The sequence below is a fragment of the Chionomys nivalis genome, chromosome 7, assembly GCF_950005125.1.
Source record: "Chionomys nivalis chromosome 7, mChiNiv1.1, whole genome shotgun sequence".
In the NCBI taxonomy this organism is placed as follows: Eukaryota; Metazoa; Chordata; class Mammalia; order Rodentia; family Cricetidae; genus Chionomys; species Chionomys nivalis.
The window spans coordinates 59,141,547-59,163,206 of record NC_080092.1 but is presented as its reverse complement, the minus strand read 5'-3'; the positions used below and the strand labels follow the sequence as shown (position 1 = coordinate 59,163,206).

The 21,660-nt window shown below is 49.3% G+C and overlaps 2 protein-coding genes across 2 annotated transcripts; both read right to left on the bottom strand.

Moving 5' to 3' along the window:
- Positions 1–367: 367 nt before the first annotated feature.
- Positions 368–15,797, bottom strand: Pigs (phosphatidylinositol glycan anchor biosynthesis class S). Its single transcript, XM_057774824.1, has 12 exons — positions 15,728–15,797; positions 15,365–15,504; positions 15,153–15,264; positions 10,286–10,375; positions 9,356–9,447; positions 6,626–6,833; positions 5,370–5,512; positions 4,487–4,601; positions 2,642–2,787; positions 2,007–2,107; positions 1,668–1,878; positions 368–1,387 (listed from the first exon to the last, which is right to left on the bottom strand). The coding sequence occupies exons 1-12, from the start codon at positions 15,759–15,761 to the stop codon at positions 1,112–1,114; spliced, it is 1,668 nt and encodes a 555-aa protein (XP_057630807.1). The 5' UTR covers positions 15,762–15,797; the 3' UTR covers positions 368–1,111.
- A 1,484-nt stretch (positions 15,798–17,281) lies between these two features.
- Aldoc (aldolase, fructose-bisphosphate C) lies at positions 17,282–21,016 on the bottom strand. The gene is made up of 9 exons (XM_057774825.1): positions 20,859–21,016; positions 19,324–19,443; positions 19,023–19,234; positions 18,872–18,926; positions 18,637–18,797; positions 18,456–18,539; positions 18,108–18,282; positions 17,801–18,000; positions 17,282–17,676 (listed from the first exon to the last, which is right to left on the bottom strand). The coding sequence occupies exons 2-9, from the start codon at positions 19,433–19,435 to the stop codon at positions 17,584–17,586; spliced, it is 1,092 nt and encodes a 363-aa protein (XP_057630808.1). The 5' UTR covers positions 19,436–19,443; positions 20,859–21,016; the 3' UTR covers positions 17,282–17,583.
- Positions 21,017–21,660: the final 644 nt, after the last annotated feature.

Sequence of the window (21,660 nt, the reverse complement as noted above, 5' to 3'; positions counted from 1 at the left end):
TGTTCCTCAAAGGTCAGCTCTATGAAAGCAGTGATACTCCATATATATATACTCTGTTCTCTATAACACCCCAGCGCTAGCACAGTGCTCCACGGGAGCCAGTACCCAGTATTCTCCTTTGTTGAACTGATAATATCCCAGGCTGTCATTAGTTCAGGCTATTCCCCGCTAGAATTCACAGGTTTGAGCACCTTACAACATGCAGACACCACAGCCCAGACGTCTAGCCATTCCCAGATTCTACATGGGGACAATAAGGCAAGAAGGGCAGATACATGGCCAGGTGTGACATGGAGGACCTCTGAGATCAGGGCAGATCAGACTGCTTCTCACACATAAGTGAAAGTTATGATACATTGTATCAACTCATATGCAACCAATGTTTATTAACTGCCTAATACATATTTTTAAAGAGCCCAATATACAGAACACTTTTACAAGCTTATCACATCTAATCCAACGCCCTTCTAAGAGTGACGTCATCAGGGCTTTCCGACAGATAAAAACCTGAGGTTCAATGAGAAGAGCAGCTTATCCAAGGCTCTCCAGTCCATAAGTGCAGCAGGGGTCTGGTTCAGGCCTGCTGGATTCCAAGTCGTGTCTCCTCATGTACCACACTGCCTCTCTTAAAGGGTAGAGGGAAACCTTAGCCACAAGGCAGAACCAGATCCTAAGCCGCGCCTCCTAGACCAGGCTAGGCTGCACCCAGTGGGTGACACCGTGAGTCAGGAAGGAGTGGAAGGAGGGAGAAGGTCTCAGAAGTACAGAGGAGGGCTATATTCGACCCAAGGATTTCCCCCAAATCCACCTCTCAGTGTGGAACTATGCTGTGCTAACAGGTTGGAAGGATGGGCAGGCAGGCGAAGGCCATTAGGTTCACGCCAGATATGGAGATCCAGAGAATGTGTCCTCCGAGGCTCCTAGGTAAGATGGAGGGCCAGAGCCAGCAGAACAGGAAGGAAGGGAAGGGGAGTCCACCGTGGAGGGTCATCCTTTGGTTGGTGGAGAGCCATCAGAAGAATGCAGACAAACCATCAGCCCTCGCTTTGGCCTCTCGGCCCAACACGCCCAGCTTGGCCAGACAGAGGGCTTCCTCTGTCACATGACCAGGTCAATCTTTCTTCTCAGACTTTTTCCAGGACTTGTGAGTTTCCAGAAAGATCTTGACCAGAGACAGGAGGATGGGGACAGCCATAGGCAGGAAAAGTGGGATATAGATAGCAAATTTCTGGTCATCAGGGAAATACAAGAGGTGGAGGAGCGAGGGATCAAAAAAGGCACGCTCAGAAGATGTCACAGCCTCCTGGCTGGCCACGAAAGCAGACGACAGGTGCCCAAGGGCTAGCTCCTCCGCAGCCTTCTGGACTGCAGCCACAGCCCTGTATACCTGGGAAGGTGAGAGGCTAGAGTTACCAATACGTCCTAGGTATACACGGGGCAGGGGAAGGGTTGTTGGCCTTTCAGTACCTGTCTCCCAGGGAAGTCTCCTGGAGTCCACCCAAGCGATATCAAAGTTAGTTAAAAAAGGCTGTTGTTTCTTTTCTGAGGGTCAGCTTGAGACGCTCATTTGTTCCCACCTAGACTCCCACTACGCAGCATAGCTTCTAGAGGAAACCTGAGGTATTTATTTATGGATCGCATGCTCACAGGCGCCCTGGTCCATTTACCTCAGATGCCACATCATCCTTGATGACAATGTTGCTGATCTTGCCCAGAAGTTGGGCCAGGGAGGTGAGGGTGGTGGTGGCTGTGGCCAAGTTCTCCACTGACCGAGCCCAGAGCAATTGGTCCAGTTCCCAGGTCATGAGTCCTTCACTCTTTGGTCTTGAAAGCAGGCATTTTGGAGGCACCTGGGGCTGAGCAATCCCAAAGAGAAGCCTGTGGAAAAGGCACCAGGAGACCAAAGTTCCTGTGGGTAGGGGTGCCAATGCTAAGATTCTCAGAGTCTCTGCCCTAAGCCACATGGTCCATGGGCACAGCCCCAAAGGGATCATGCAGGGCCTTACCTCAACTGAGCCAGGAACACCTCCATCACTTGTACCATGTTCACCTCAACTCTCACTGGCAGATCCGAGGCATTATAGATTTTGGGATCAACATTGTATATCTGAAAATGGGAATTGCAATTATCTTAATAGCACACAGGAACACGCACGTTTCTGCTCAGTGTTCAGAGGCCATGAAAGAAAGATATGGCTTCTCGTATCTGCAGGCTATAAGTCCCAGGGGCACAACAATCTCCCTACTCCTTTTTTAAATTCTGAGTATACATTACTCTAATGGACCCCTTGAAAGTCCTATGAAATTAAAAAGTTATCTGTTTTAGCATTCCTACCCATGGACCAGAGGATAAAGGAGAGGAGGGTCCCACCATTGCAAGACACCCCCAGGGAAGCCAATAGCTAGGACGGACGCAGACGAGTCTCCAGTGCAAACTGGTAAGTACAAAGGGTCACAGTACAAAGAGCACTGACAAAAGTAAGAACCAGCTGGGCCAGAAAAGAAGGGGCACAAGCACAGCCCTGTCAGCTCCTCGGGGCACGCTCCTCCCCACAGGGACTAGAAAGGCCCACCCACTCCCCCAGAGACAAGCTGATGGACGTTTCTTGGAAATAAATGTGGGCTCTGGGGCCTGAATTACCATAATGCCACCCCAGCGTGGACTGTGGAAGGCATTGGTGGCCACTGGAGCCCCGTCCTTGTCCTGAATGTACAGAGGGGAGTGGGCGAGCTCAGGCACATAGAGTAGAAAGTTGAGCACAGGGTACAGGGAGGCAGCGCTGGATCCTGTGGTACAAACAGAGGAGTTAGGACACCAAAACACGTGCCCTGGATCATAGTTCCAGGTTCAGCCTCTTCTTGGCTGGTAGGACTCAGTTCCCCCAAATGACACTCACGAGGATACCCTCTACTCTACACGGATGGGACAGAGTCCTCAACCCCCTAATGTCCCTGGTCTTCTGCCCTTTGAGAGCCCACCGTCCACTGTCCATGGTTAGCCCTCTTGGACACTGCAAAGAGGCTTCAGCTCTGTAACTGGTGTTAGGCTGGCCCCATCAGGTCAGCTCTCTCTGCTGTCCCTCCAAGACCTTCACAGCAGCTAAGCTCACACTGCTCACCACAGCGTTTGATGGTCTGGTGCCTGCCGGCCAGGCGTACCAGCCTCCTCTCTGGTCACCCACTCACATCTCAGCTCCCTCACCTACTCCACGCTCCCTCAGTTTCTACGCTCTCACTCTTCTTTGTCTAGGCCCGCTCCCTTTGCCATACAGCCTTTCTGTCTCTGCTCATGCGGTCAGAGCCTCCTCTGGCTAATGTTGCGGGATGGACGAAGCAGTGAAGGAAAGGGGAGTTTGCAGAGGACACATGTGCCACCTCTCTTGAAATCCTTGGTCCGTCCCTAACAATATACTGAACTCTGATCTGCCTGTATTACAGTTCTTCACCCCTCCCCAGGCTCCTTCCCGCAAGACCAAAGATTTTAATCCCAGCTTCAAGGTTCCCTAATTCAACGAGTAAAACTGTCCATTCAAATTCTGGTTTGGGCTGATGAGATGGCTCACTGGGTAGAAGTGCTTACCACCATACTTAATGACCTGAATCTAAACCCCGTGACCTACATAATAGAAAGAGAAGATGAACTCTCACAAGTGGTACTCTGACCTCCACATGCATATCACAACAGTTCCCCCAACATCCACAAAACACATAAATAAACGGTAAGAGAAAAATCAAGGGGCTGGAGTGGTGCTCAGTGGTTAAGAGCACTGGATGCTCTTCCAGAAGATCTGGGTTCAATTTTCCAGTACCCACATGGCAGCTCACAACTGTTTGTAACTCCAGTTCCAGGGGATGCAATACCTTCATACACACATACATGCAGGCAAAACACCAATGCACATGAAATAAAAATAAATAAATCATTAAAAGAAAAACCGAATTCTGCTTTCAAAGACTGGAGTTGTAGCTTGGTGGTAGAGTACATATGTGCCTGGTATGCACAAGACCCAGAGCTCAATCCCCAGAAGCGAGGGAAGAAAAATTACAGTGGTTTTTTTGTTTGTTTGTTTGTTTTTAAGCTGGCTACAGTGGCAAAAGCCTATGATCTTAGTACATAGGGAGTTAGAAGCAGAAGGATCAGGAGTTCAAGGCTTTCTTGACTACACAGTAAGCATGAAGCCAGCCTGGGATACATTAGACCCTGTCTCAACAAAAAACAAAGACGTCAATCTCTCTGAGGTACATGAAACTCTGCCTCAAACAAACCAAGGGAAAGATGTGAGAGGATGAGAGAGAGAGAGAGAGAGAGAGAGAGAGAGAGAGAGAGAGAGAGAGAGAGAGAGAGAAAGAGAGAGAGAGTTAATCTTCCCAGTCCAAAAACACCAACTCAACTCAGAAACCATCAAAACATACGACCCACCTCCAGCCCCACACTGTGCCTACAGTGTTCCTCCTGGCCTGGCAGAAGGCCTCCTCAAGGACTCACCCAGCCGGGACTCCACTGGGTTGATGACATGGGGGAGGCTGTGCATGGCCAAGTAGTAGCTCGATGAGGCTGGGTCAAAGCGGGGGTTCACTCCCAACATGGCATAGTAAAGGATCTGTGGAGCAAAAAGAGTAAATGCTCTTTCTGTTCCCCTCACACGGACTTAGAGTCTGCCTTTCCTATGGAAAGGGCTGAGGTACCTTGTAAAGATAAATTCAGGACAAGAGAAAACATACAAGACCAAGTCAGGGCGCAGAAAATAGGTGTACGGAAGAAAACAATAAAATCAGGGCAAAGTTGACAAGCTGAACTCATACTTGGAAAGCCACATATTTTACCAAACACCCAAAAGGGAAACAAAGAAAAAGCATAACTGAGTGTCCACAAGGGCCAATCAAGCCTGCTTTTCAGAGACAGCCACTCCCCGAGCAGGACCTGATAAACAGTCGCCCACGTTTTCCCTACAAGGACAGGACGTGATACAGAAAGCAAGCAGCATTCTTTATGGCTTTATTGTTACAGTGTTCACATATTTTGCAAGTTTTTTTAAAATAAATTCCTTAAGGGTGGCTGATAGCTTTAATATTTAGGTGTGACTGCTGAAATAGTTCCAGAGGGAGCCCTACGGAAGTTGTTTTGTTAAGCTGCTCTGATGAACTCCTTGAGCTGGACACCAAGGAAGAAGGACACTGGAACCTGCCTTCAAGGGATCAATGGACGGTAGAGATAAACAGGGGCAAACACGCACTCCCCACAAGCGACACACTTGTACCTGCTCACATGACACCACCCTGCACATAGCTATGCAAGCAAACTAAAGAGACGGAGGAGCAGAAGCCCCCGTAAGCACTAGATCTGTAGAGGCTTTGAAAACATTCCTTACCTGAGAGTCCACAGAGAAATTGCCAGCAGCACTGAGGGCATTCAGGAAAGGCTGCACATAGCGCTGGATGGCCCCCTCGATGTCCCAGTGGACGTCATGGGACTTGGGGTCTGGGTTGAGTAAACTAAAAGTGATCTCATAGCCTACAGAAAGAGGAGTCACGGAATTCAGAGAAACATCAAGGAAAAAGAGAGGCAGCCTCTACCCCCTCTACCCCATCTAACCTGGACGGAGAAGGGTGCCAGGAGGAACCAGAGAGGATAGACATAAGATAAAGGAACACTACTGAATGTTTTAAGAAAAAAAAAAAAGAAGCCGGGCGGTGGTGGCGCACGCGTTTAATCCCAGCACTTGGGAGGCAGAGGCAGGCGGATCTCTGTGAGTTCGAGACCAGCTTGGTCTACAAGAGCTAGTTCCAGGACAGGCTCCAAAACCACAGAGAAACCCTGTCTCGACAAACCAAAAAAAAAAAAAAAAAAGGGTTGGGTGATGGTAGCACACACCTTTAATCCCAGCACTCAAGAGGCAGAGGCAGGAGGATCTCTGTGAGTTTGAGGCCAGTCTGGTCTACAGAGGGAGTTTCAGGATAGTCAAGGCTATACAGAGAAACCCTGTTCCAGGGGGAAAAGAAAGAGAAAAAGAAAAAGAAAAAAATGGAGAAGCCAAACATGGTGGCTCCTGCCTTTAATCATAGCACCCAAAGGCAGATGCAGAGGCAGGAGGATTTCGTTGAGTCAGAGGCCAGCCTACTCTACAGAAAGTTTCAGGATAGCTAGAGCTATCAAAGAAAGACAGAAGACAGGAAGGAAGGAGAGAGGAAGAGGAAGAGGGAGGGAGGGAGGGAGGGAGAGGGAGAGAGAGAGAGAGAGAGAGAGAGAGAGAGAGAGAGAGAGAGAGAGAGAGAGAGAGAGAGAGAGAGAGAGACTGAGAAACTGGGCAAACGGTTCAGAGCTTTAAAGCACCGCTGCCCTTGCAGCGGACCAAAGTTCAATTCCTAGTGTCTATACAATAGCTCACAACCATCTTCTTAATTCCAGTTCCAGAGGATCCATTGCCCTCTTCTGATCTCCAAGCATCCACACGATAACACATAAATACATGCATACATACAAAACACTCATATACATAAAATAAATAAATCTAAATTTTTTAAATGGAGACCAGAAAAGAAAGGAAAAAGCAGCTTGCATAGATTTCCCCACTGTTCCACCTGACTTATTTCTTCTCCCTTTCTATAACGAAGTCCAGAGTACTACCCAGGCTGGACTTGAGAGGCCTCCTCTTATCAGAGCTCCACTTGTCCTCGGGGAGGTGGTCGGCCAGAGCAGCAGCAAGCACATCCTCCGTCAGAGACATGGCCTGGGCTACTTGGATGATGCGACGGCCAATGATGTTGAAGGCTTCCCGGTGCATTAGCCCCCGTACGACTGCTGTCCTCTCAGGTCCAATATAGCTCATCATGTCCTGTGCAGGGTACAGAGGGACAGAAGACCGTGGGTGGCCCAGTAAAGAAAGCACAAAAGTACTTTCTCCTGCACCCCCCCCGCCCCTTTTTGGAAAAAGTCTCTTGTTATACATAACCCAGGCTGGCCTGCAATTTGAAAGTCTCCTGCCTCAGCTTTCCAAATGACGGAGTCACAAAGCATGGCCCACTGTGCCAGCTCTGGCCCCGCCTTGGGCACTGGCCTAGTGCTGCCAGTCAAAAGGCCGCACCGCTCGCGACCTGTAGAGGACAGTTTTTTCTTTCTTTTTTGCTAGTTTTGCTGTTTTTTTTTTTTTTGGTTTTTCGAGACAGGGTTTCTCTGTGGCTTTGGAGCCTGTCCTGGAACTAGCTCTGTAGACCAGGCTGGTCTCGAACTCACAGAGATCCGCCTGCCTCTGCCTCCCGAGTGCTGGGATTAAAGGCGTGCGCCACCATCGCCCGGCTGTTTTGCTGTTTTTTTAAAAATACAGTTTGGGCTGAAGATGTGGCTCAACAGTTAAGAGCACTGGCTGCCCTTCCAGAGAGCCCAGTTCCATTCCTAGCAACCACATGGTAGTTGGCTCACATCCATGTGTAACTCCAGCTCCAGGGAGTTACATGATGCCTCCACCTGCACAGACATACACATGGGCAAAACAACCACGCACATAGTGTAGAATAAAATTTAAAAAACAATGGTTTATTTCTTTTTATTTCATATGTTATGAGTGTTTGCATATGTATGTGTACCATGTGCCTGGTGATATGGAGTCCCCTGGGATTGGAATTAAGACAATGAAGAGCCACCATGTGTGTGCTGGGAACTGAACCCAGGTCCTCTGTGAGAGCAGCCAGTACTCCTAACACTGTGCCATTTCTCCAGCTCCTTATTTTTGTCAGTGTTTTAAGAAAGGATCTCATGGGCTGGAGAGATGGCTCAGAGGTTAAGAGCACTGGCTGCTCTTCCAGAGGTCCTGAGTTCAATTCCCAGCGACCACATGGTGGCTCACAACCATCTGTGCTGAGATCTGGCGCCCTCCTCTGGCGTGCGGGCATACATCGAGGCAGAATGTTGTATACATAAATAAATAAATAAATCTTTAAAAAAAAAAAGAAAGGATCTCATGTAACCCAGGCTGGCCTCGAGCTATGCAACTGATGATGAACTTGAACTCCTGGCCCTCCTGCCTCCCCCCCTCTCCAGTTATAGGCATGGACTATCATGCCTTTTTTTTTTCATGTTCTCTTCATTAACCTGGCATTCCTGAGCATTGGGCTTATATGTGTAATCCCATATAGTTCCATTCCTTTTTCCAGTAGACACAGGTTCAGTCAACATTTAAATGTTGGTAAGACAGTGAAGTAGAAACCAAGAGATGATATGCTAAGCAAGAACAGCAGATTCAACAAACAAACTGAAGTGTGGTCTCGGAAAAAGGCACATGGCCAGAGGCAAGTCTGCATGCAGCATTACACGAAGAGGTATGAGCTGGAAGTAACACCAGAAGCTGGAAGTAACACCGATGTCCACCAGCGATAAGACAGACATTAGATTTGTTTATACAGTGAAATACAGATTCAGCTACACATGCCATTACAAACGGTCCTCTAAAATACTGAACAAAATCAAAGCAGCAAAATTCAGAATGTATAGTATCATATATCTATGGGGTTTTGTTTTTGGTTTTTTGGTTGAGACAGGATTTCTCTGTAGCTTTGGAGCCTGTCCTGGAACTAGCTCTTGTAGACCAGGCTGGTCTTGAACTAACAAAGATCCGCTTGCCTCAGTCTCCCAAGTTCTGGGATTAAAGGTGGGCACCACTACCGCCCGGCCATATATCTATGTTTTAAAATATGTAAAATTGGCTAGGGGTGGGTGGTGCTCAGCTTCAATCCTAGAACTTGGGAGGCAGAAGCAAGTGAAGATCTGTGAGTTTAGGCCAGCCTGGTCTACATAGCAAGTTCCAGGACAGCCAGAGCTGCACCATAGAGAGACCCTAAAGCTGCACCATAGAGAGACCCTAAAACAGGAAGGAAGGAGGGAGGGAGGGAGGGAGGGAGGGAGGGAGGGAGGGAAGGAGGGAGGGAGGGAGGAAGGAAGGAAGGAAGGAAGGAAGGAAGGAAAATAAATAATAAATGGAAAATTGGACTGAAGGTATCAGGAAGCCCTGGGTTCAAGCCGCCTTGGAACTACATACACAGGTATAGTGATCCATGCCTGTAATTCTAGAATTTGGGAGTTAGATGGAGGAAAACAGGAAGTTCAATGGCAACCTTGGCTACAAACTGAGACCAGCCCTGGTTACATTAGACTCTGTCGATAAAAAAACCAAATGATCACTAGCGCTTTAACCACACACCTGTCCCAGGTTTTAAAAAAACCCAAATCGATGTGAGTAATCGCACTGTGTGCTTATTGTAAAATGTGGAGCTTTTTGTAGCACGTGCAGGGTATATGCAGCACCCCTACAGGAAGTGCCCTGGGAGAGAATGAGCTGGCAGAACTGCCACCAGCCGGTCTCACCTGGGGAAGAAGGGAGGAGTGTTCGGAGATTACGTACACAGTCAGGGAGCCCTCTGCTTCCTTCTCCAGCTCAGCTAACATGGCTTCTGCCTCTGCGGATAACAGTTGGGATAACATTATTACAGCTTCCCCAGGACCCCAGGGTGCTTGAGTCACCCCACCACTCACCCGCTCACACTCAACAAACGCCACAGTCAGGCCTGAGCAGGCCACTCCTGCTTTCAGCCCAAGGCATCTTAATCCCAGCTTTCTCAGAGAAGCTATGGAAGTTAAGACACAGTACGGAAGTCACACTTGGGAGATGTCCTGGTTAGGGTCACTATTGCTGTGACCAAACGCCATGACCAAAGCAACGTGGGAGGAAAGGGTTTATTTCAGCTCCTGTTTCCAGGTCACATCACTGAGGGAAGTCAGGGCAGACCTCATATGGGACATGAACCTGGAGACAGGGGCTGACGGACAGACTGTGGAGGAACGCTGCTTACTGGCTTGCTCATCATGGCTGACTCATCCTGGTTAACTCAGGATCACTACCCCAGAGCTGGCATCACCCACAATGGGCTGTGCCCTCCCCATCAATCACTAAGTAAGAAAATGTCTAACAGTTGTCCTTCTCTCTCTCTCTTTTTTTGGGGGGTGGGGGTAGGGTTCAGGACAGGGTTTCTCTGTGTAGCTTTGGAGCCTGTATGAAAACTCATTTTGTAGATTGGCTGGCCTCGGACTCACAGAGATCCTCCTGCCTCTGCCTCCCAAGTGCTGGGATTAAAGGTGTGCGCCACCACTGCCCGATTAGAGTTGTAGCTGGTGGAGGCATTTTCTCAATTGAGGCTCCCTCGTTTCAGATAACTCTATCTTGTGTCAAGTTGACATAAAATGGGCCAGCCCAGGAGAGCAGAAGAAAAAAAGAGCGACTCATCAAAACTGTTATACCATGTACACTGCCCAGTGACAAGGCCTCCTCCTCATGGTCCAAAGCTCTCCGGTAGGCCTTCTGGAAGCGGCACTTGATTTTCATTTTGTCTGGAAGGAAGAACATATGAAGGACATTAGACCTCACGTACCTGCCCAGCTGGGCACGTCCAGCATTAAGGACACCAGGATGGCTCCTCAGAGAAAGAACATGCACCAAAGAGTGACAGTCACTCCCATCATTTCTGCAAAGATGACAGTAGACACCTGACACTCACTTCACCCTCTTGTTCCAGTTCTTGTCTCTGCCTGTGCGCTCACTGGTCCTCCAGCCAGAAATCTCCAAACTGGGGAGTTTAGTTCAATGAAACCATGTGGTAACTAGTCAATCAACTTTAATGAAAACCAAAGCACTAAGTACAACTCAGTAAGTTAGTAATAAAACAGGGAAGCCTGCTGTCTCCTCTGCCATTCAGGGTTACTCAGCATTCCTTTGTGAAGGTCCTGACCAATGTGGTAAGAAAGGAAAATAAAACCTAGAACATTCAGAAGACTGGGGCTGGAGACGGCTAGTGGTTAAGAGCACATGCTGTTCTATCAGAGGACCCAAGTTCAATTCCCAGCACCCACATGGCAGCTTATAATCGCCTGTAACACCAGTTCCAGGAGACCTGACACCCTCACACAAACATATATGCAGGCAAAACACTAGTGCACATAAAATAAAAATAAATTTTAAAAAATTCAGAAGAGGGGTGCAGAGATGATTCAGTGGATAAAGAGTGTGCTACAGAGTGTCTGCACAGGCATAAAGAGTGTGCTACACAAGCATAAAGAACTGAGCTCACACCCCCAGTTTCACATAAAAGCCGGGTGTGGAGCACACGTCTATAACCTCAGTACTGGTGAACGAGACAAGCAGATCTTGGGGACTCCCTGGCCAGCCAATCAGGCCGAAATGGGGCTTAACAGAGATATACTATCTCAAGACACAAACAGAGATAAAGTGAACTAGAAGAAAGAAAAGGATAAACTGGTAAAAGCATCTGGTCTGGCAATGTGGAGAGGTTAGTTGAGAAATACCTGGATATTTAGGAATTCTAAGATAATTCAAGGTTTAGTGAGCAACTTCCTCAAAAACCAAGGTGGAAACATAGAGGAAGATGTCTGACATTGGCTTTAAGTTTCCAGATTTGTACATACATGAGAGTACATCCATGCTCACACAAGCATGTACATGCCAAACACACATACACACACACACACACATTAAAAGAAGTAAAATAGCTATTTTTGAAGTACTATAATTATTTTTCATACACACAAAAAAAGAGAACCAGGGTTCAGTTCCCAGCACCCACACAGTATATACTCTAGTTGCATAAGACGAGTCCTTCTGCTAGTGTTAGGAACAGTTCAGCAAGATGACCACACACAAAGTGATCCAAGAACCCTCATCTGCACCAAGCAATGGCATCTGCGGTCACTCAATATGAGATGGGAACTAAAGTCACAGCAGCACATATTTCGTTGTTGGTGGTGGCTTTTTTGTTTGGTTGGTTGGTTGGTTTTCTCGAGACATAGTTTCTCTGTAACAACCCTGGCTGTCCTGTATCTCACTTTGTAGACCAGGTTGGCCTTGAACTCACAGAGATTGGCCTGCCTCGACCTCCCAAGTGCTGGGATTAAAGGTATGCGCCACTACGCCTGGCTCAGCAGCACATATTTGTAACCCCTGCATTCAAGAGGCTGAGGCTAAGAATAGCCACAAGTCTGGGGGCATACTGTTTCAATAAACAAAAAAACTGAACTGGAAGGAAAAAAATTAAATTATAAATAACTTTTGTAAAGGCACTGGATATAGAAATGTGGATAGGACTATGTGAATGAAGCCTGGAGATTTAATGAATGCTAAGGTAATTTATATGTCTTTAATATTTCCTTTCATTTTATTTTATGTTGAGACAGGTTTTCATTATGAGCCCTGGCTAGCCTGGAATTTGCAATGTAGACCAGTTTGGGCCTGGAAGTCAGAGATCCACCTGCCTCTGCCTCCTGAGATCTGACACACACCTGTAATCTCAGTATTTGAGAGATGGAAACAAAAGGAGGGTCACCGGGCCATGGTGGCACACGCCTTTAATCCCAGCACTTGGAAGGCAGAGGCAGGCAGATCTCTGTGAGTTCGAGGCCAGCCTGATCTATAAGAGCTAGTTCCAGAACAGGCACCAAAAGCTACAGAGAAACCCTGTCTCGAAAAACCAAAAAAAAAAAAAAAAAGAGCTAGTTCCAGGACAGGAACCAAAAGCTACAGAGAAACCCTGTCTCAAAAAATCAAAAAAAAAAAAAAAGAAAGAAATATGTCTCTGCAGGTAGAGGCACCTGCTTCAGAGCCTGACAACCCCAGTTTAGGCCCAGGGTCCCCCAAGATGAAAGATAAGAACTGATAATGTAGGCTGTCTTCTGACCTAAACCATGCGGGTTCAGGGGATCAAACTCAGATCACTGGACTTGGCCAGAACCTTTTCCCACTGAGCCATCTTGTAGGCTCCTGTAAAGAAGTCCACCTAGGCCAGGTGGTGGAGGCCTTTAATCCTAGTACTCGGGAGCCAGAGGCAGGTGGATCTCTGTGAGTTCGAGGTCAGCCTGGTCTACAAGAACTAGTTCCAGGAACTACAGAGAAACCCTGTCTCAAAAAAACAAAACAGTAACAACAACAAAAAAAGAATTCCAGGGCTGGAGAGATGGCTCAGAGGGTAAGAGCACTGGCTGCTCTTCCAGAGGTCCTGAGTTCAATTCCCAGCAACCACATGGTGGTTCACAACCATCTGTAATGAGACCTGGTGCCTTCCTTGCCAGCAGTACATCATTGTATGCTTAATAAATAAATAAATCTAAAAAAAAAAAAAAAAAAAGAATTCCATCTAGGTGGTGGTGCATACCTTTAATCCCAGCACTTGGGAGACAGAGGCAGGCAGATCTCAGTGAGTTTGAGACCATCCTGGTCTACAAAGTGAGTTCCAGGACTGCCAGGGCTATACAGAGAAACCCTGTCTTGGAAGAAAAAAAAAAAAAAAACAGAATTCTGCCTAACAAATGAACCTGCAGCTGCACATAGTGGTGCGTGCGCTTAGTATTTCAAGGTCTATATTCAGCCTGTACTTCCAGCCACTCCTGTTGTTTTACCTGGAATTGCAGAAGGCAAAACTGTCCAGATTACCCAACTCAACCACTCACACCTCCGTGAGACATATAGGAAGAGTGTCATTAGTAGACCTGGATCTAATCCCAGCTCATGTTTACTAGTTTTGTGATTTGGAGCAAGATAAATCCTATAAACCTTGATTTCTTTCTTTCTTTCTTTCTTTCTTTCTTTCTTTCTTTCTTTTTTTTTTTGGTTTTTCGAGACAGGGTTTCTCTGTAGCTTTGGAGCCTGTGCTGGAACTTCCTTTGTAGCCCAGGCTGGCCTCGAACTCCCAGAGATCCGCCTGCCTCTGCCTCCCGAGTGCTGGGATTAAAGGCGTGCGCCACCACCACCCGGCGATTTCTTTATTTATAGAGAGTCATTCGGCTAGAATTACACGAGACAACTGTGTACAGCTGTCTGCCTGGCTTCTGGCAGGCAGAGTAACTGACACCAGCTACCTTCCTAGTTGGTCACAGTCTTCCTTCTGTCTGGAAGGCTTTCCACTCTTCCCCTTAATCTGACCCTTGTGTGTACAGTTCCTAAAAATCCAACTTCAGGGGGCTGGAAAGATGGCTCAGTGGTTAAGAGCATTGCCTGCTCTTCCAAAGGTCCTGAATTCAATTCCCAGCAACCACATGGTGGTTCACAACCATCTGTAATGAGGTCTGGTCTGGTGCCCTCTTCTGGCCTGCAAGACATACACACAGACAGAATATTGTATGCATAATAAATAAATAAATATTTTTTTAAAAAAATCCAACTTCAAAAATCACATCTTCAAAAAAAATAAAAAAATAAAAATCCAAAAAAAAAAAAAAACAAGAAAAAAAAAATCACATCTTCAGCTAGGCGGTGGTTGCACATGCCTTCAATCCCAACACTCAGGAGGCAGAGGAAGGAGGATTTCTGTGAGTTCAAGGCCAGCCTGGTCTACAAGGCAAGTTCCAGGACAGCCGGGCCACGGGGTGGGGTGGGGGGGAAATGGGATCCATCAAACCTCTCTTCACCTTTCTTTTCTCTCCAGCAGGTGAGGATGGAATCCAGGATCTGCTGTGCCCCTACCACTAAACCAAACCTTCAGCCTTACGGCATTTTGCCTGTTTCTTTCCCCTGATGTGACTATAAACATCTTGAAAACATTATCAATTTATTATTTATCCTCAAGTTCTTGGTTCCTAACAAAGTGCCTAACAATAAATGACAGCTTAGAATGACAAGGGTCTGAATACATATCCGGTGTGACTTCAGACTCAATATGTGACTTCAGACTCACGTGTCCTTTCAGGTACATCCTGCTTTCTCTATACACTGAGGGGTATTGACTGCTTCTGATAAGGTAGCATAATTTACCTTATGAATTACCTTACCATAACAACACGGAACTTAAGTCTAGCTCCCCCTTCCCAAATAAACACACTGTTCATTCCAAAAGGATCTTTTTCGGAGGGAAAGGGACAGGTAGCACTTGTTACCCCAAGCCTGATGACCTGAGTTGGATTCCTCGAGCCCATGTAGTGGAAGGAGAAATGACTCGCACAAGCTGTCCCCTGCACAGTTGGGCACACACACAATAAATGTAATAAAACATTTTAAAGTAAGTTATGACACGCCCACGCTCCTCCTATGGAATCCAACCTCTGGATTTCAGGCCTGGCTCAGATGGAAAAAGCAGCCCTGACTTCCTCTCTCAAGGGAACTCACATTTCAGAGGGATCTCTCTCTCATGCACAACGGTGAACGGGAGCTTCTCCTGGTCGTCCAGGGGCACAGAGTCCCGAGTAAACACAACTGTGACTGGCACCATGAGCCGGAGCTGCGCGGAGGGGAATCGGGACCTTTAGCGACGTCTGCACTCTGCGGTGGGCTGTCGCCGCTCCACTCCCCCACCCCCGTCCTCCTCATTCAAGTCTCACCTGCAAGGCATTCAGCCCACTGATCTGGGAGTAGGGCAACGGTGCCCGGTAGGTCTCCGTGGTCTTCCACCAGAGTGGCAGTCCCAGCAGGATGGCCACCGCCGCGAAAAACAACGCGGCGCGCTTGCCCCGGACCACCTCTGAGGACACAGGAGGTCGACTGAGGCTCGGGAACCAGGATGCGGTGCCCGCCACACGGTGATCGCAGACAAGTGGGGGCTGCCGGGATTCCCGTGAAAGCCGCTCCCGCGTGGCACGCCCCCGAACCCATGCTGCAAGGACCTGTCTGCCTTCTCGCGCCCCATCCACACATTCCGCCCGCCAGACCTCCCCGCCTCGCCTTCCACCCGAAACCCACCGCACCTAGGTCCGTAGCCGCTGCCCCCGCGGCCGCCATGCTCGCTTCCGGCTGCCCAGGTCGCCGAGGGGCGGGGCCTCGTGAGCTTCCTCCAATAGGAAGCCCCAACATGAAGGGGCGGGACCACGGCGCTCGACCGCTGCCAATTGCGAGCGACACTGTAGACGCACACTAGTGCGCAGGCGGAGCCTACGAGCGGGTATCCGCTGGGCTGAACCCGCGATCTGAACCTCGTTTTCACCCGCCACTGCCTAGCTCCACAGCCCCAGCTCAGCGATACTGGCCCTCGGACTCTGGGCGAGCCACCTGCCTCAGCTTCTCCAGTGCAGGGGATTACAGGCATATACCACGCCCCTCCCAGCGGAAGAATATTTATTTCAGTGAAGCCAAGCTTATCAAGAGCCTGAAAAAGCTTTCTAATGTCATCCCTAGGATAGGGCTTCTCTTCGGGACACCGGCTCTTCAAAGCTTAGAGACAGAACTCCCAAAACGGTAAATTTTTAGCATGATTGGCTACTCTGGGGTTAATTTTGAGACAGATTTCCCTACATGACCCAGAAGAACCCAGTGCCTCAAACTGTCACAGGTCACCACATCTAGAATGTAGAATTTCAAAATCGGTTCCAATTTGGAAAAGTCAGGATGCTTAGTTGAAAATTCCTGAGCACAGACTCCATATCCTAATGACCCCAGTTCAAATCCTGGTTTTACTTATTGCCTGAACGGCAGCTCTCTGAACCTGTTTCCTCCTATGAAGACTATAGTAGCTTCTTTACAGAGTCGTGTTAATACATATAATAGTGGCATGAAGAACACTGCCTGGCAGGCAGAAGCACACAGAAACTGCTGAGCTAGCTGCTCTTTTGTTAACAGATCAGGCCACCAGCGCAGAGCAGCAGTGATTTCTCCAGCTCATGGGACACAGCCAGTCTAGTGTCTCCCTACCTCACACTCCAGCCCAGCGGTCAACATTCAACACAAAGCCCAATCAGTTCTCACATTGCCCAGACTCTCAAATGGATCTCTTCTCTGCCTGGAAGTGGCTTTAGCCCTTGACAAGCTCCTAGATACCTTCCTCAGCTCTGGCAGCCCAGAGTCTTTGGAAGTTTTCCTATTGGAAAGGGGCTAAGAGCACATTCCCCCTAAATGTGTCAGGCCCCAGCAGGAATCAACAATGCTGCAATGGAGAACTGCCCACTCTCATCCCTGCTCGTCCTGTTGACTCCCTCCCCGCTTTGAGCCCTGCACAGACTCTGTTTCAGGAGCTGCTCATCGTCCTGACACCATCGTCTGTTGTCTTTGATGTGGCAGTCCCTGGAGGACTTGTAGTCCCCATTACACCTGCTTACAGCTCCACTCCAGCTTTGGAGATCAGCAGGTAGAAGAAGCCTGAACGGGGGATGGTAGCCCAGGTAGGTGAACCTTTCCTCCATAAACCTGAAGCCCAGTGAAGCTCAGATCTCAGCTCTTCACTGCATAGTCAGAGGGCTCTGACATAGGACGAGCCAGCAGGATCACACACAGGGAGAGAGGACTTTGACGTGTGCAATAGACAGTAGTGTGTTTTGCTCCTATTTATTTGCTGTGTACTCAGGGCATGAGTCAGGGCTAGTGCACGTCCCCCGATCCCAAGGACAAGCTACATCATCATGGGAAAGCTGTAAGGGTTGACAGTGCCAGGGGAAAGGCTCCCTGCCCTCAGACTTGGGGGGGACTTTGCCTCCCATCCAGGGTTTCGGGTACAGCAACGTGAGACAGAGAAGGAGGAGAGAATAAGATGAGTTGGTGCTGGGTGAAGACAGTGCTGTGACTACAGGCTGCATGTTACTAGGCCAAGGGCTGCGGGCTGAGGAGGCACGCCTCAGTAGGCATGGTTGGCGACATAGAGCGACTGTGCTGCTGCTCCACCATCTCCACTGCCTTCATACCTGCCCTGGGCTGCAAGCCCGTTCATCTGCAAAAGAGAATGGGGACAGGTAAGCAGGCTGAGCCAGACCACAGGCATGGAACCCTGCCCAGTTTGGGATCTCTGGGTGGGACACACAATCTCTCCCCAGCCATCATCTCTAGCTCCCTACCTCTGCCCGCTTGATAAACTCCTCAGTAGCAGCCCCAGCGTTGTCCCTTTGTCCTCTCCAGGCATTGAGGGCAGATGCCTGCAGGGCACGTCCATAGGAGAAGGTGAGGGCCCAGGGCCGGGGAAGTGGGCAGCGATTGATGGCATTGAGGTTGAGGGATGCCTCCTCTTCGCTCTGACCCCCGGACAGGAACGTCACTCCTGGAGAAGACAAACTGACTGGTCACTCTCTTTTCTTCAGGGCAAAGGATCCCTGTGCCACAGAAAAACCTGAAATCAGACCTGGAATGATAGGAGCAATTCTGTACCTGGGATGGCTGGGGGCACAGTACGGCGCAGGGCAGTGACAGTAGCCATGGCGATCTCTTCCGGGCTATACTTGATGGGACAGGCATGGCCAGGGGTTACCATGTTGGGCTTGAGCAGAGTCCCCTCCAGGTATACATGATGATCACTCAGGGCCTTGTACACAGCAGCAAGGACCTGAAGATCAGACGTTTATGTTGATGGGAGACTACAGGATGTGAGAGTCTCGTATAGGCTTATTCTCTGAAGCCCTAAGTGAGAGAGAGTGTGCCTGGATCTAAGATGCAGGAATGGGGTCCAGGCGCCCCTGATGGCTGTCCCTGGTGTGTCTGAGCTCAGCTGAGCATTACCTTCTCTGTAACATACTGGCAACGTTTGAGGTCATGGTCTCCGTCAGGCAGGATCTCAGGCTCCACAATAGGCACGATACCATTCTGCAAGCAAGAGCGGAGTAAACTGGGAGAAGCAGAAGATGGGAATCGGGGAAAGCTATGCAAGCGTGCCTCCACCCACCCAAACTCCAGCACACACCTGCTGGCAGATACTGGCATAGCGGGCCAGCACATTGGCATTCTCCAGAATGGCCAGTGCTGAGGGTGTGCGATCACTGATCTTCAGTACACAGCGCCACTTGGCAAAATCAGCACCATCTTTCTTATACTGAGCACAGCGTTCCAAGAGTCCATCCAGCCCTGAAAACACAGTACCAGCTTCATCACCCTGCCCCGTCTTGCCAACATTAACTTCACACCCACCCACCACACACCTTGAGTGGTAGTTTCGCCATCAGTCCCGGCAAGAGGCACTACACCCTTGTCAACCTGCAAGAAAAAGTAAGTTGAGGGCCAGCCTTGCCACCCCTCCTACAGACACCAGTTTTCGCACCCAGCTCCCACGCAGGGCCAGAGGCTATATACCTTGATGCCTACAAGAATGCCCTTATCCTGGATGGTCCGGACAAAGGGGACACCATTGTCATCTTTCTGGTAGAGTGTCTCATGGAAGAAGATAACGCCACCAATACACTTTTTCACACGGTCATCAGCGCTGAACAGGACCTGGCGGTACAGCCGGCGATTCTCTTCGGTGTTCTCTACCCCAATTTGGCTCAGCCTTTTAGCCATGCTTCCTAAAAGCAAGCAAAGGGAGACAGCCTTGTTCTTTGGCTGGAAAACCTTGGCAACCATTCCTCAACTCTGCCCACAGGCTCTCACTTACCTACGGACTCATCTGCAGCCAAAATGCCTTTTCCTGGGGCCACAATCCGTAAGGCAATATCGGACAACTCCTTCTTCTGCTCAACAGAAAGGGCTGGGTACGAGTGGGGCATGGTGACAGCTGTCCGGAATGGAAACAAGATAGAAAAGCTAGATCCCAACTACTAATTCCTCTGCTTCCCCTCATGACTAAACAGGCCAAATGTCCTGCTCAGCACGGGGCTGGGAGCTGAACAGCAGTCCTTGGCTTGAGTCCTGGGCACCAAAGTGGCACCAATCTCTTTGACAGCTGACAGGGTTAGGGCCCTAGTTCCCACATCTCCTTTTGTCCCTGGTGGGCACCCTTCCCAGCTCCAGGAGAGATGCAGGATGGGGGATGGGGGGTGGCAAGCCTGAAGCTATAGGTCTTCCTGGAAACTGCTGCCCAGATGAGAATGCCAACCCTCCTTTCACGGCCCCTGGCCCCTTCTTGAGGGACACATAAGACCTGCCTTTCCTGCTTTCCCTTTCTTTTCTTCAAAAGGGCCCCTAAGGAAAAAAAAAAAAAAAAAAAAAAAAACATTTTCTCAAGATTTGTGAGTAAGACATTTAATCCACATGATCCTCACATCTAGAGGAAGGCAGGAGACAGGGTGAAGAGAAGCGGTGGTCCAGATACCAGCCCAGCCTCCCATGACCTCTTCTGTTACATACTGCAAACCTGACTGCCTACTCCGCATACCTATGGTGGAGATCGGGCCTAGAGCGCTGCAAGATGGCAGGATGGGGCCAACAGGCTAGCTAGATTTACATGAGAGGACAAGAAAGAGACACCATCAGGTCATCTCCAGCACCCAAGAGCATTCCCAGTGTGCAAGGAGGTACAGGAAATAGGGAGGCCTGGCTCAGCTCAGACTCCTAGGGGATCCAGAGGCAAAGGATTAAGGTTGAGCGAGTGGAGGGGGAAAAAGAGAGCCTTGGGGTAAGGTGGGATGGGTGATGGTGATGCAGACTAACCAGTCCTGATGCTCTTCCTGGGCCTATAGCCTACACCTGGGGACTAGCCGAGAAGGAGCAGAAATGGCCTGAGATTAAAATGCCCTGGATGGGCTGGGTGGAGGTGGCACATGTCTTTAATCCCAGCACTTGGGAGGCAGAGGCAGGCAGATCTCTGTGAGTTTGAGGCCAGCCTGGTCTACAGAGCTAGTTCCAGGACAGTCAGGGCTGTTACACTGAGAAACCCTGTCTTGAAAAATCAAAAAAAGAAAGAAGAAAGCCTTGGATGAGAGAGGCTAACCTAGTGAAAAAGTCCTGGAGGCTGAGTAAGAACGACTTGGAACTGGAAAAGCTGAGTTCTAGTTAGGAGAGCTAGGAAAAAGGGGGTTAGCAGGGTTTTCCTGAGCCACAGGGTTTCAAGCATACAGAAAGCAGAGATGTGAGGCTAGACGGAGTTGAAAAGGTGGACCAGGGCCCCAGGGAGCAAAGCAAGGACAGCAGCGAAGAGTCAAGGAGAAGAAACAGGGATGCTGAGCATCTCTGCCTCGCCTGGGACCTTACCTGTACCAGTCAGCGGCAGGAGACACAGGTACAGCTCACTTCGGGTCTGGTTAGCAACAGACTGTAGCTCAGTCCGAATTGGAGTAAATAAGGCAGCGGATGCCGCAGAGCTACGTGACTCCGTGGGGGCGGGACAAACACCTCCCGCACTGGCCCCGCCCTCTCCCCAGGACTGGTCTGGGGTAAGGCCACGCCTTCAGAGGTGGAGCAGTGAGGTGGAGTGACTCCTCCGCAGGGTCCCCAAGGTTGTTAAAGACGATGCCCCTCCTACATCACGGGGCCCCCTGCCGCCAGAACCGCAGAGGAATGAGATGGACCTTGTGTTTGTCTGCTGCGAATCCGTGTTTTGCTGTACTATGTTGAATGTTGGGGATTAAGCCCCGTCTAGAGAAGAGTCGTGGAAGCAATCAGCAGGTGGGAGGTGGCACAGATGCCCATCTACCAGGGTGCCCCAGTTCAAGGCATGGAATAATGAAATTGAGTTCCTGTTCTCTGGCCCACATTTACCAGTGCCTACCCCCTGGGGGTTGGGGAAAGCAAGTGAATGGAGTCTTTTCTGTTCCCCCTAGGCAGGAATCCAGGGAACAGGCAGTCCATTGCCCATTATTTGTGGAAGCAAGAGACTCAAGCAAAGAAAAGCAGACAGCCCTGGCTTTAGCCTCAAGAGGAGGTGGTGAGGGTGTGAAGGGTACCCAGGCTGGAGGGCTGAGCTGCCTCCCTGACTTCATCTGCCCACTCCTACCTCAAAAATAAGATACAGTGGACTTAAGGAGTACATTAAATATACTTTATTTAAATAGCA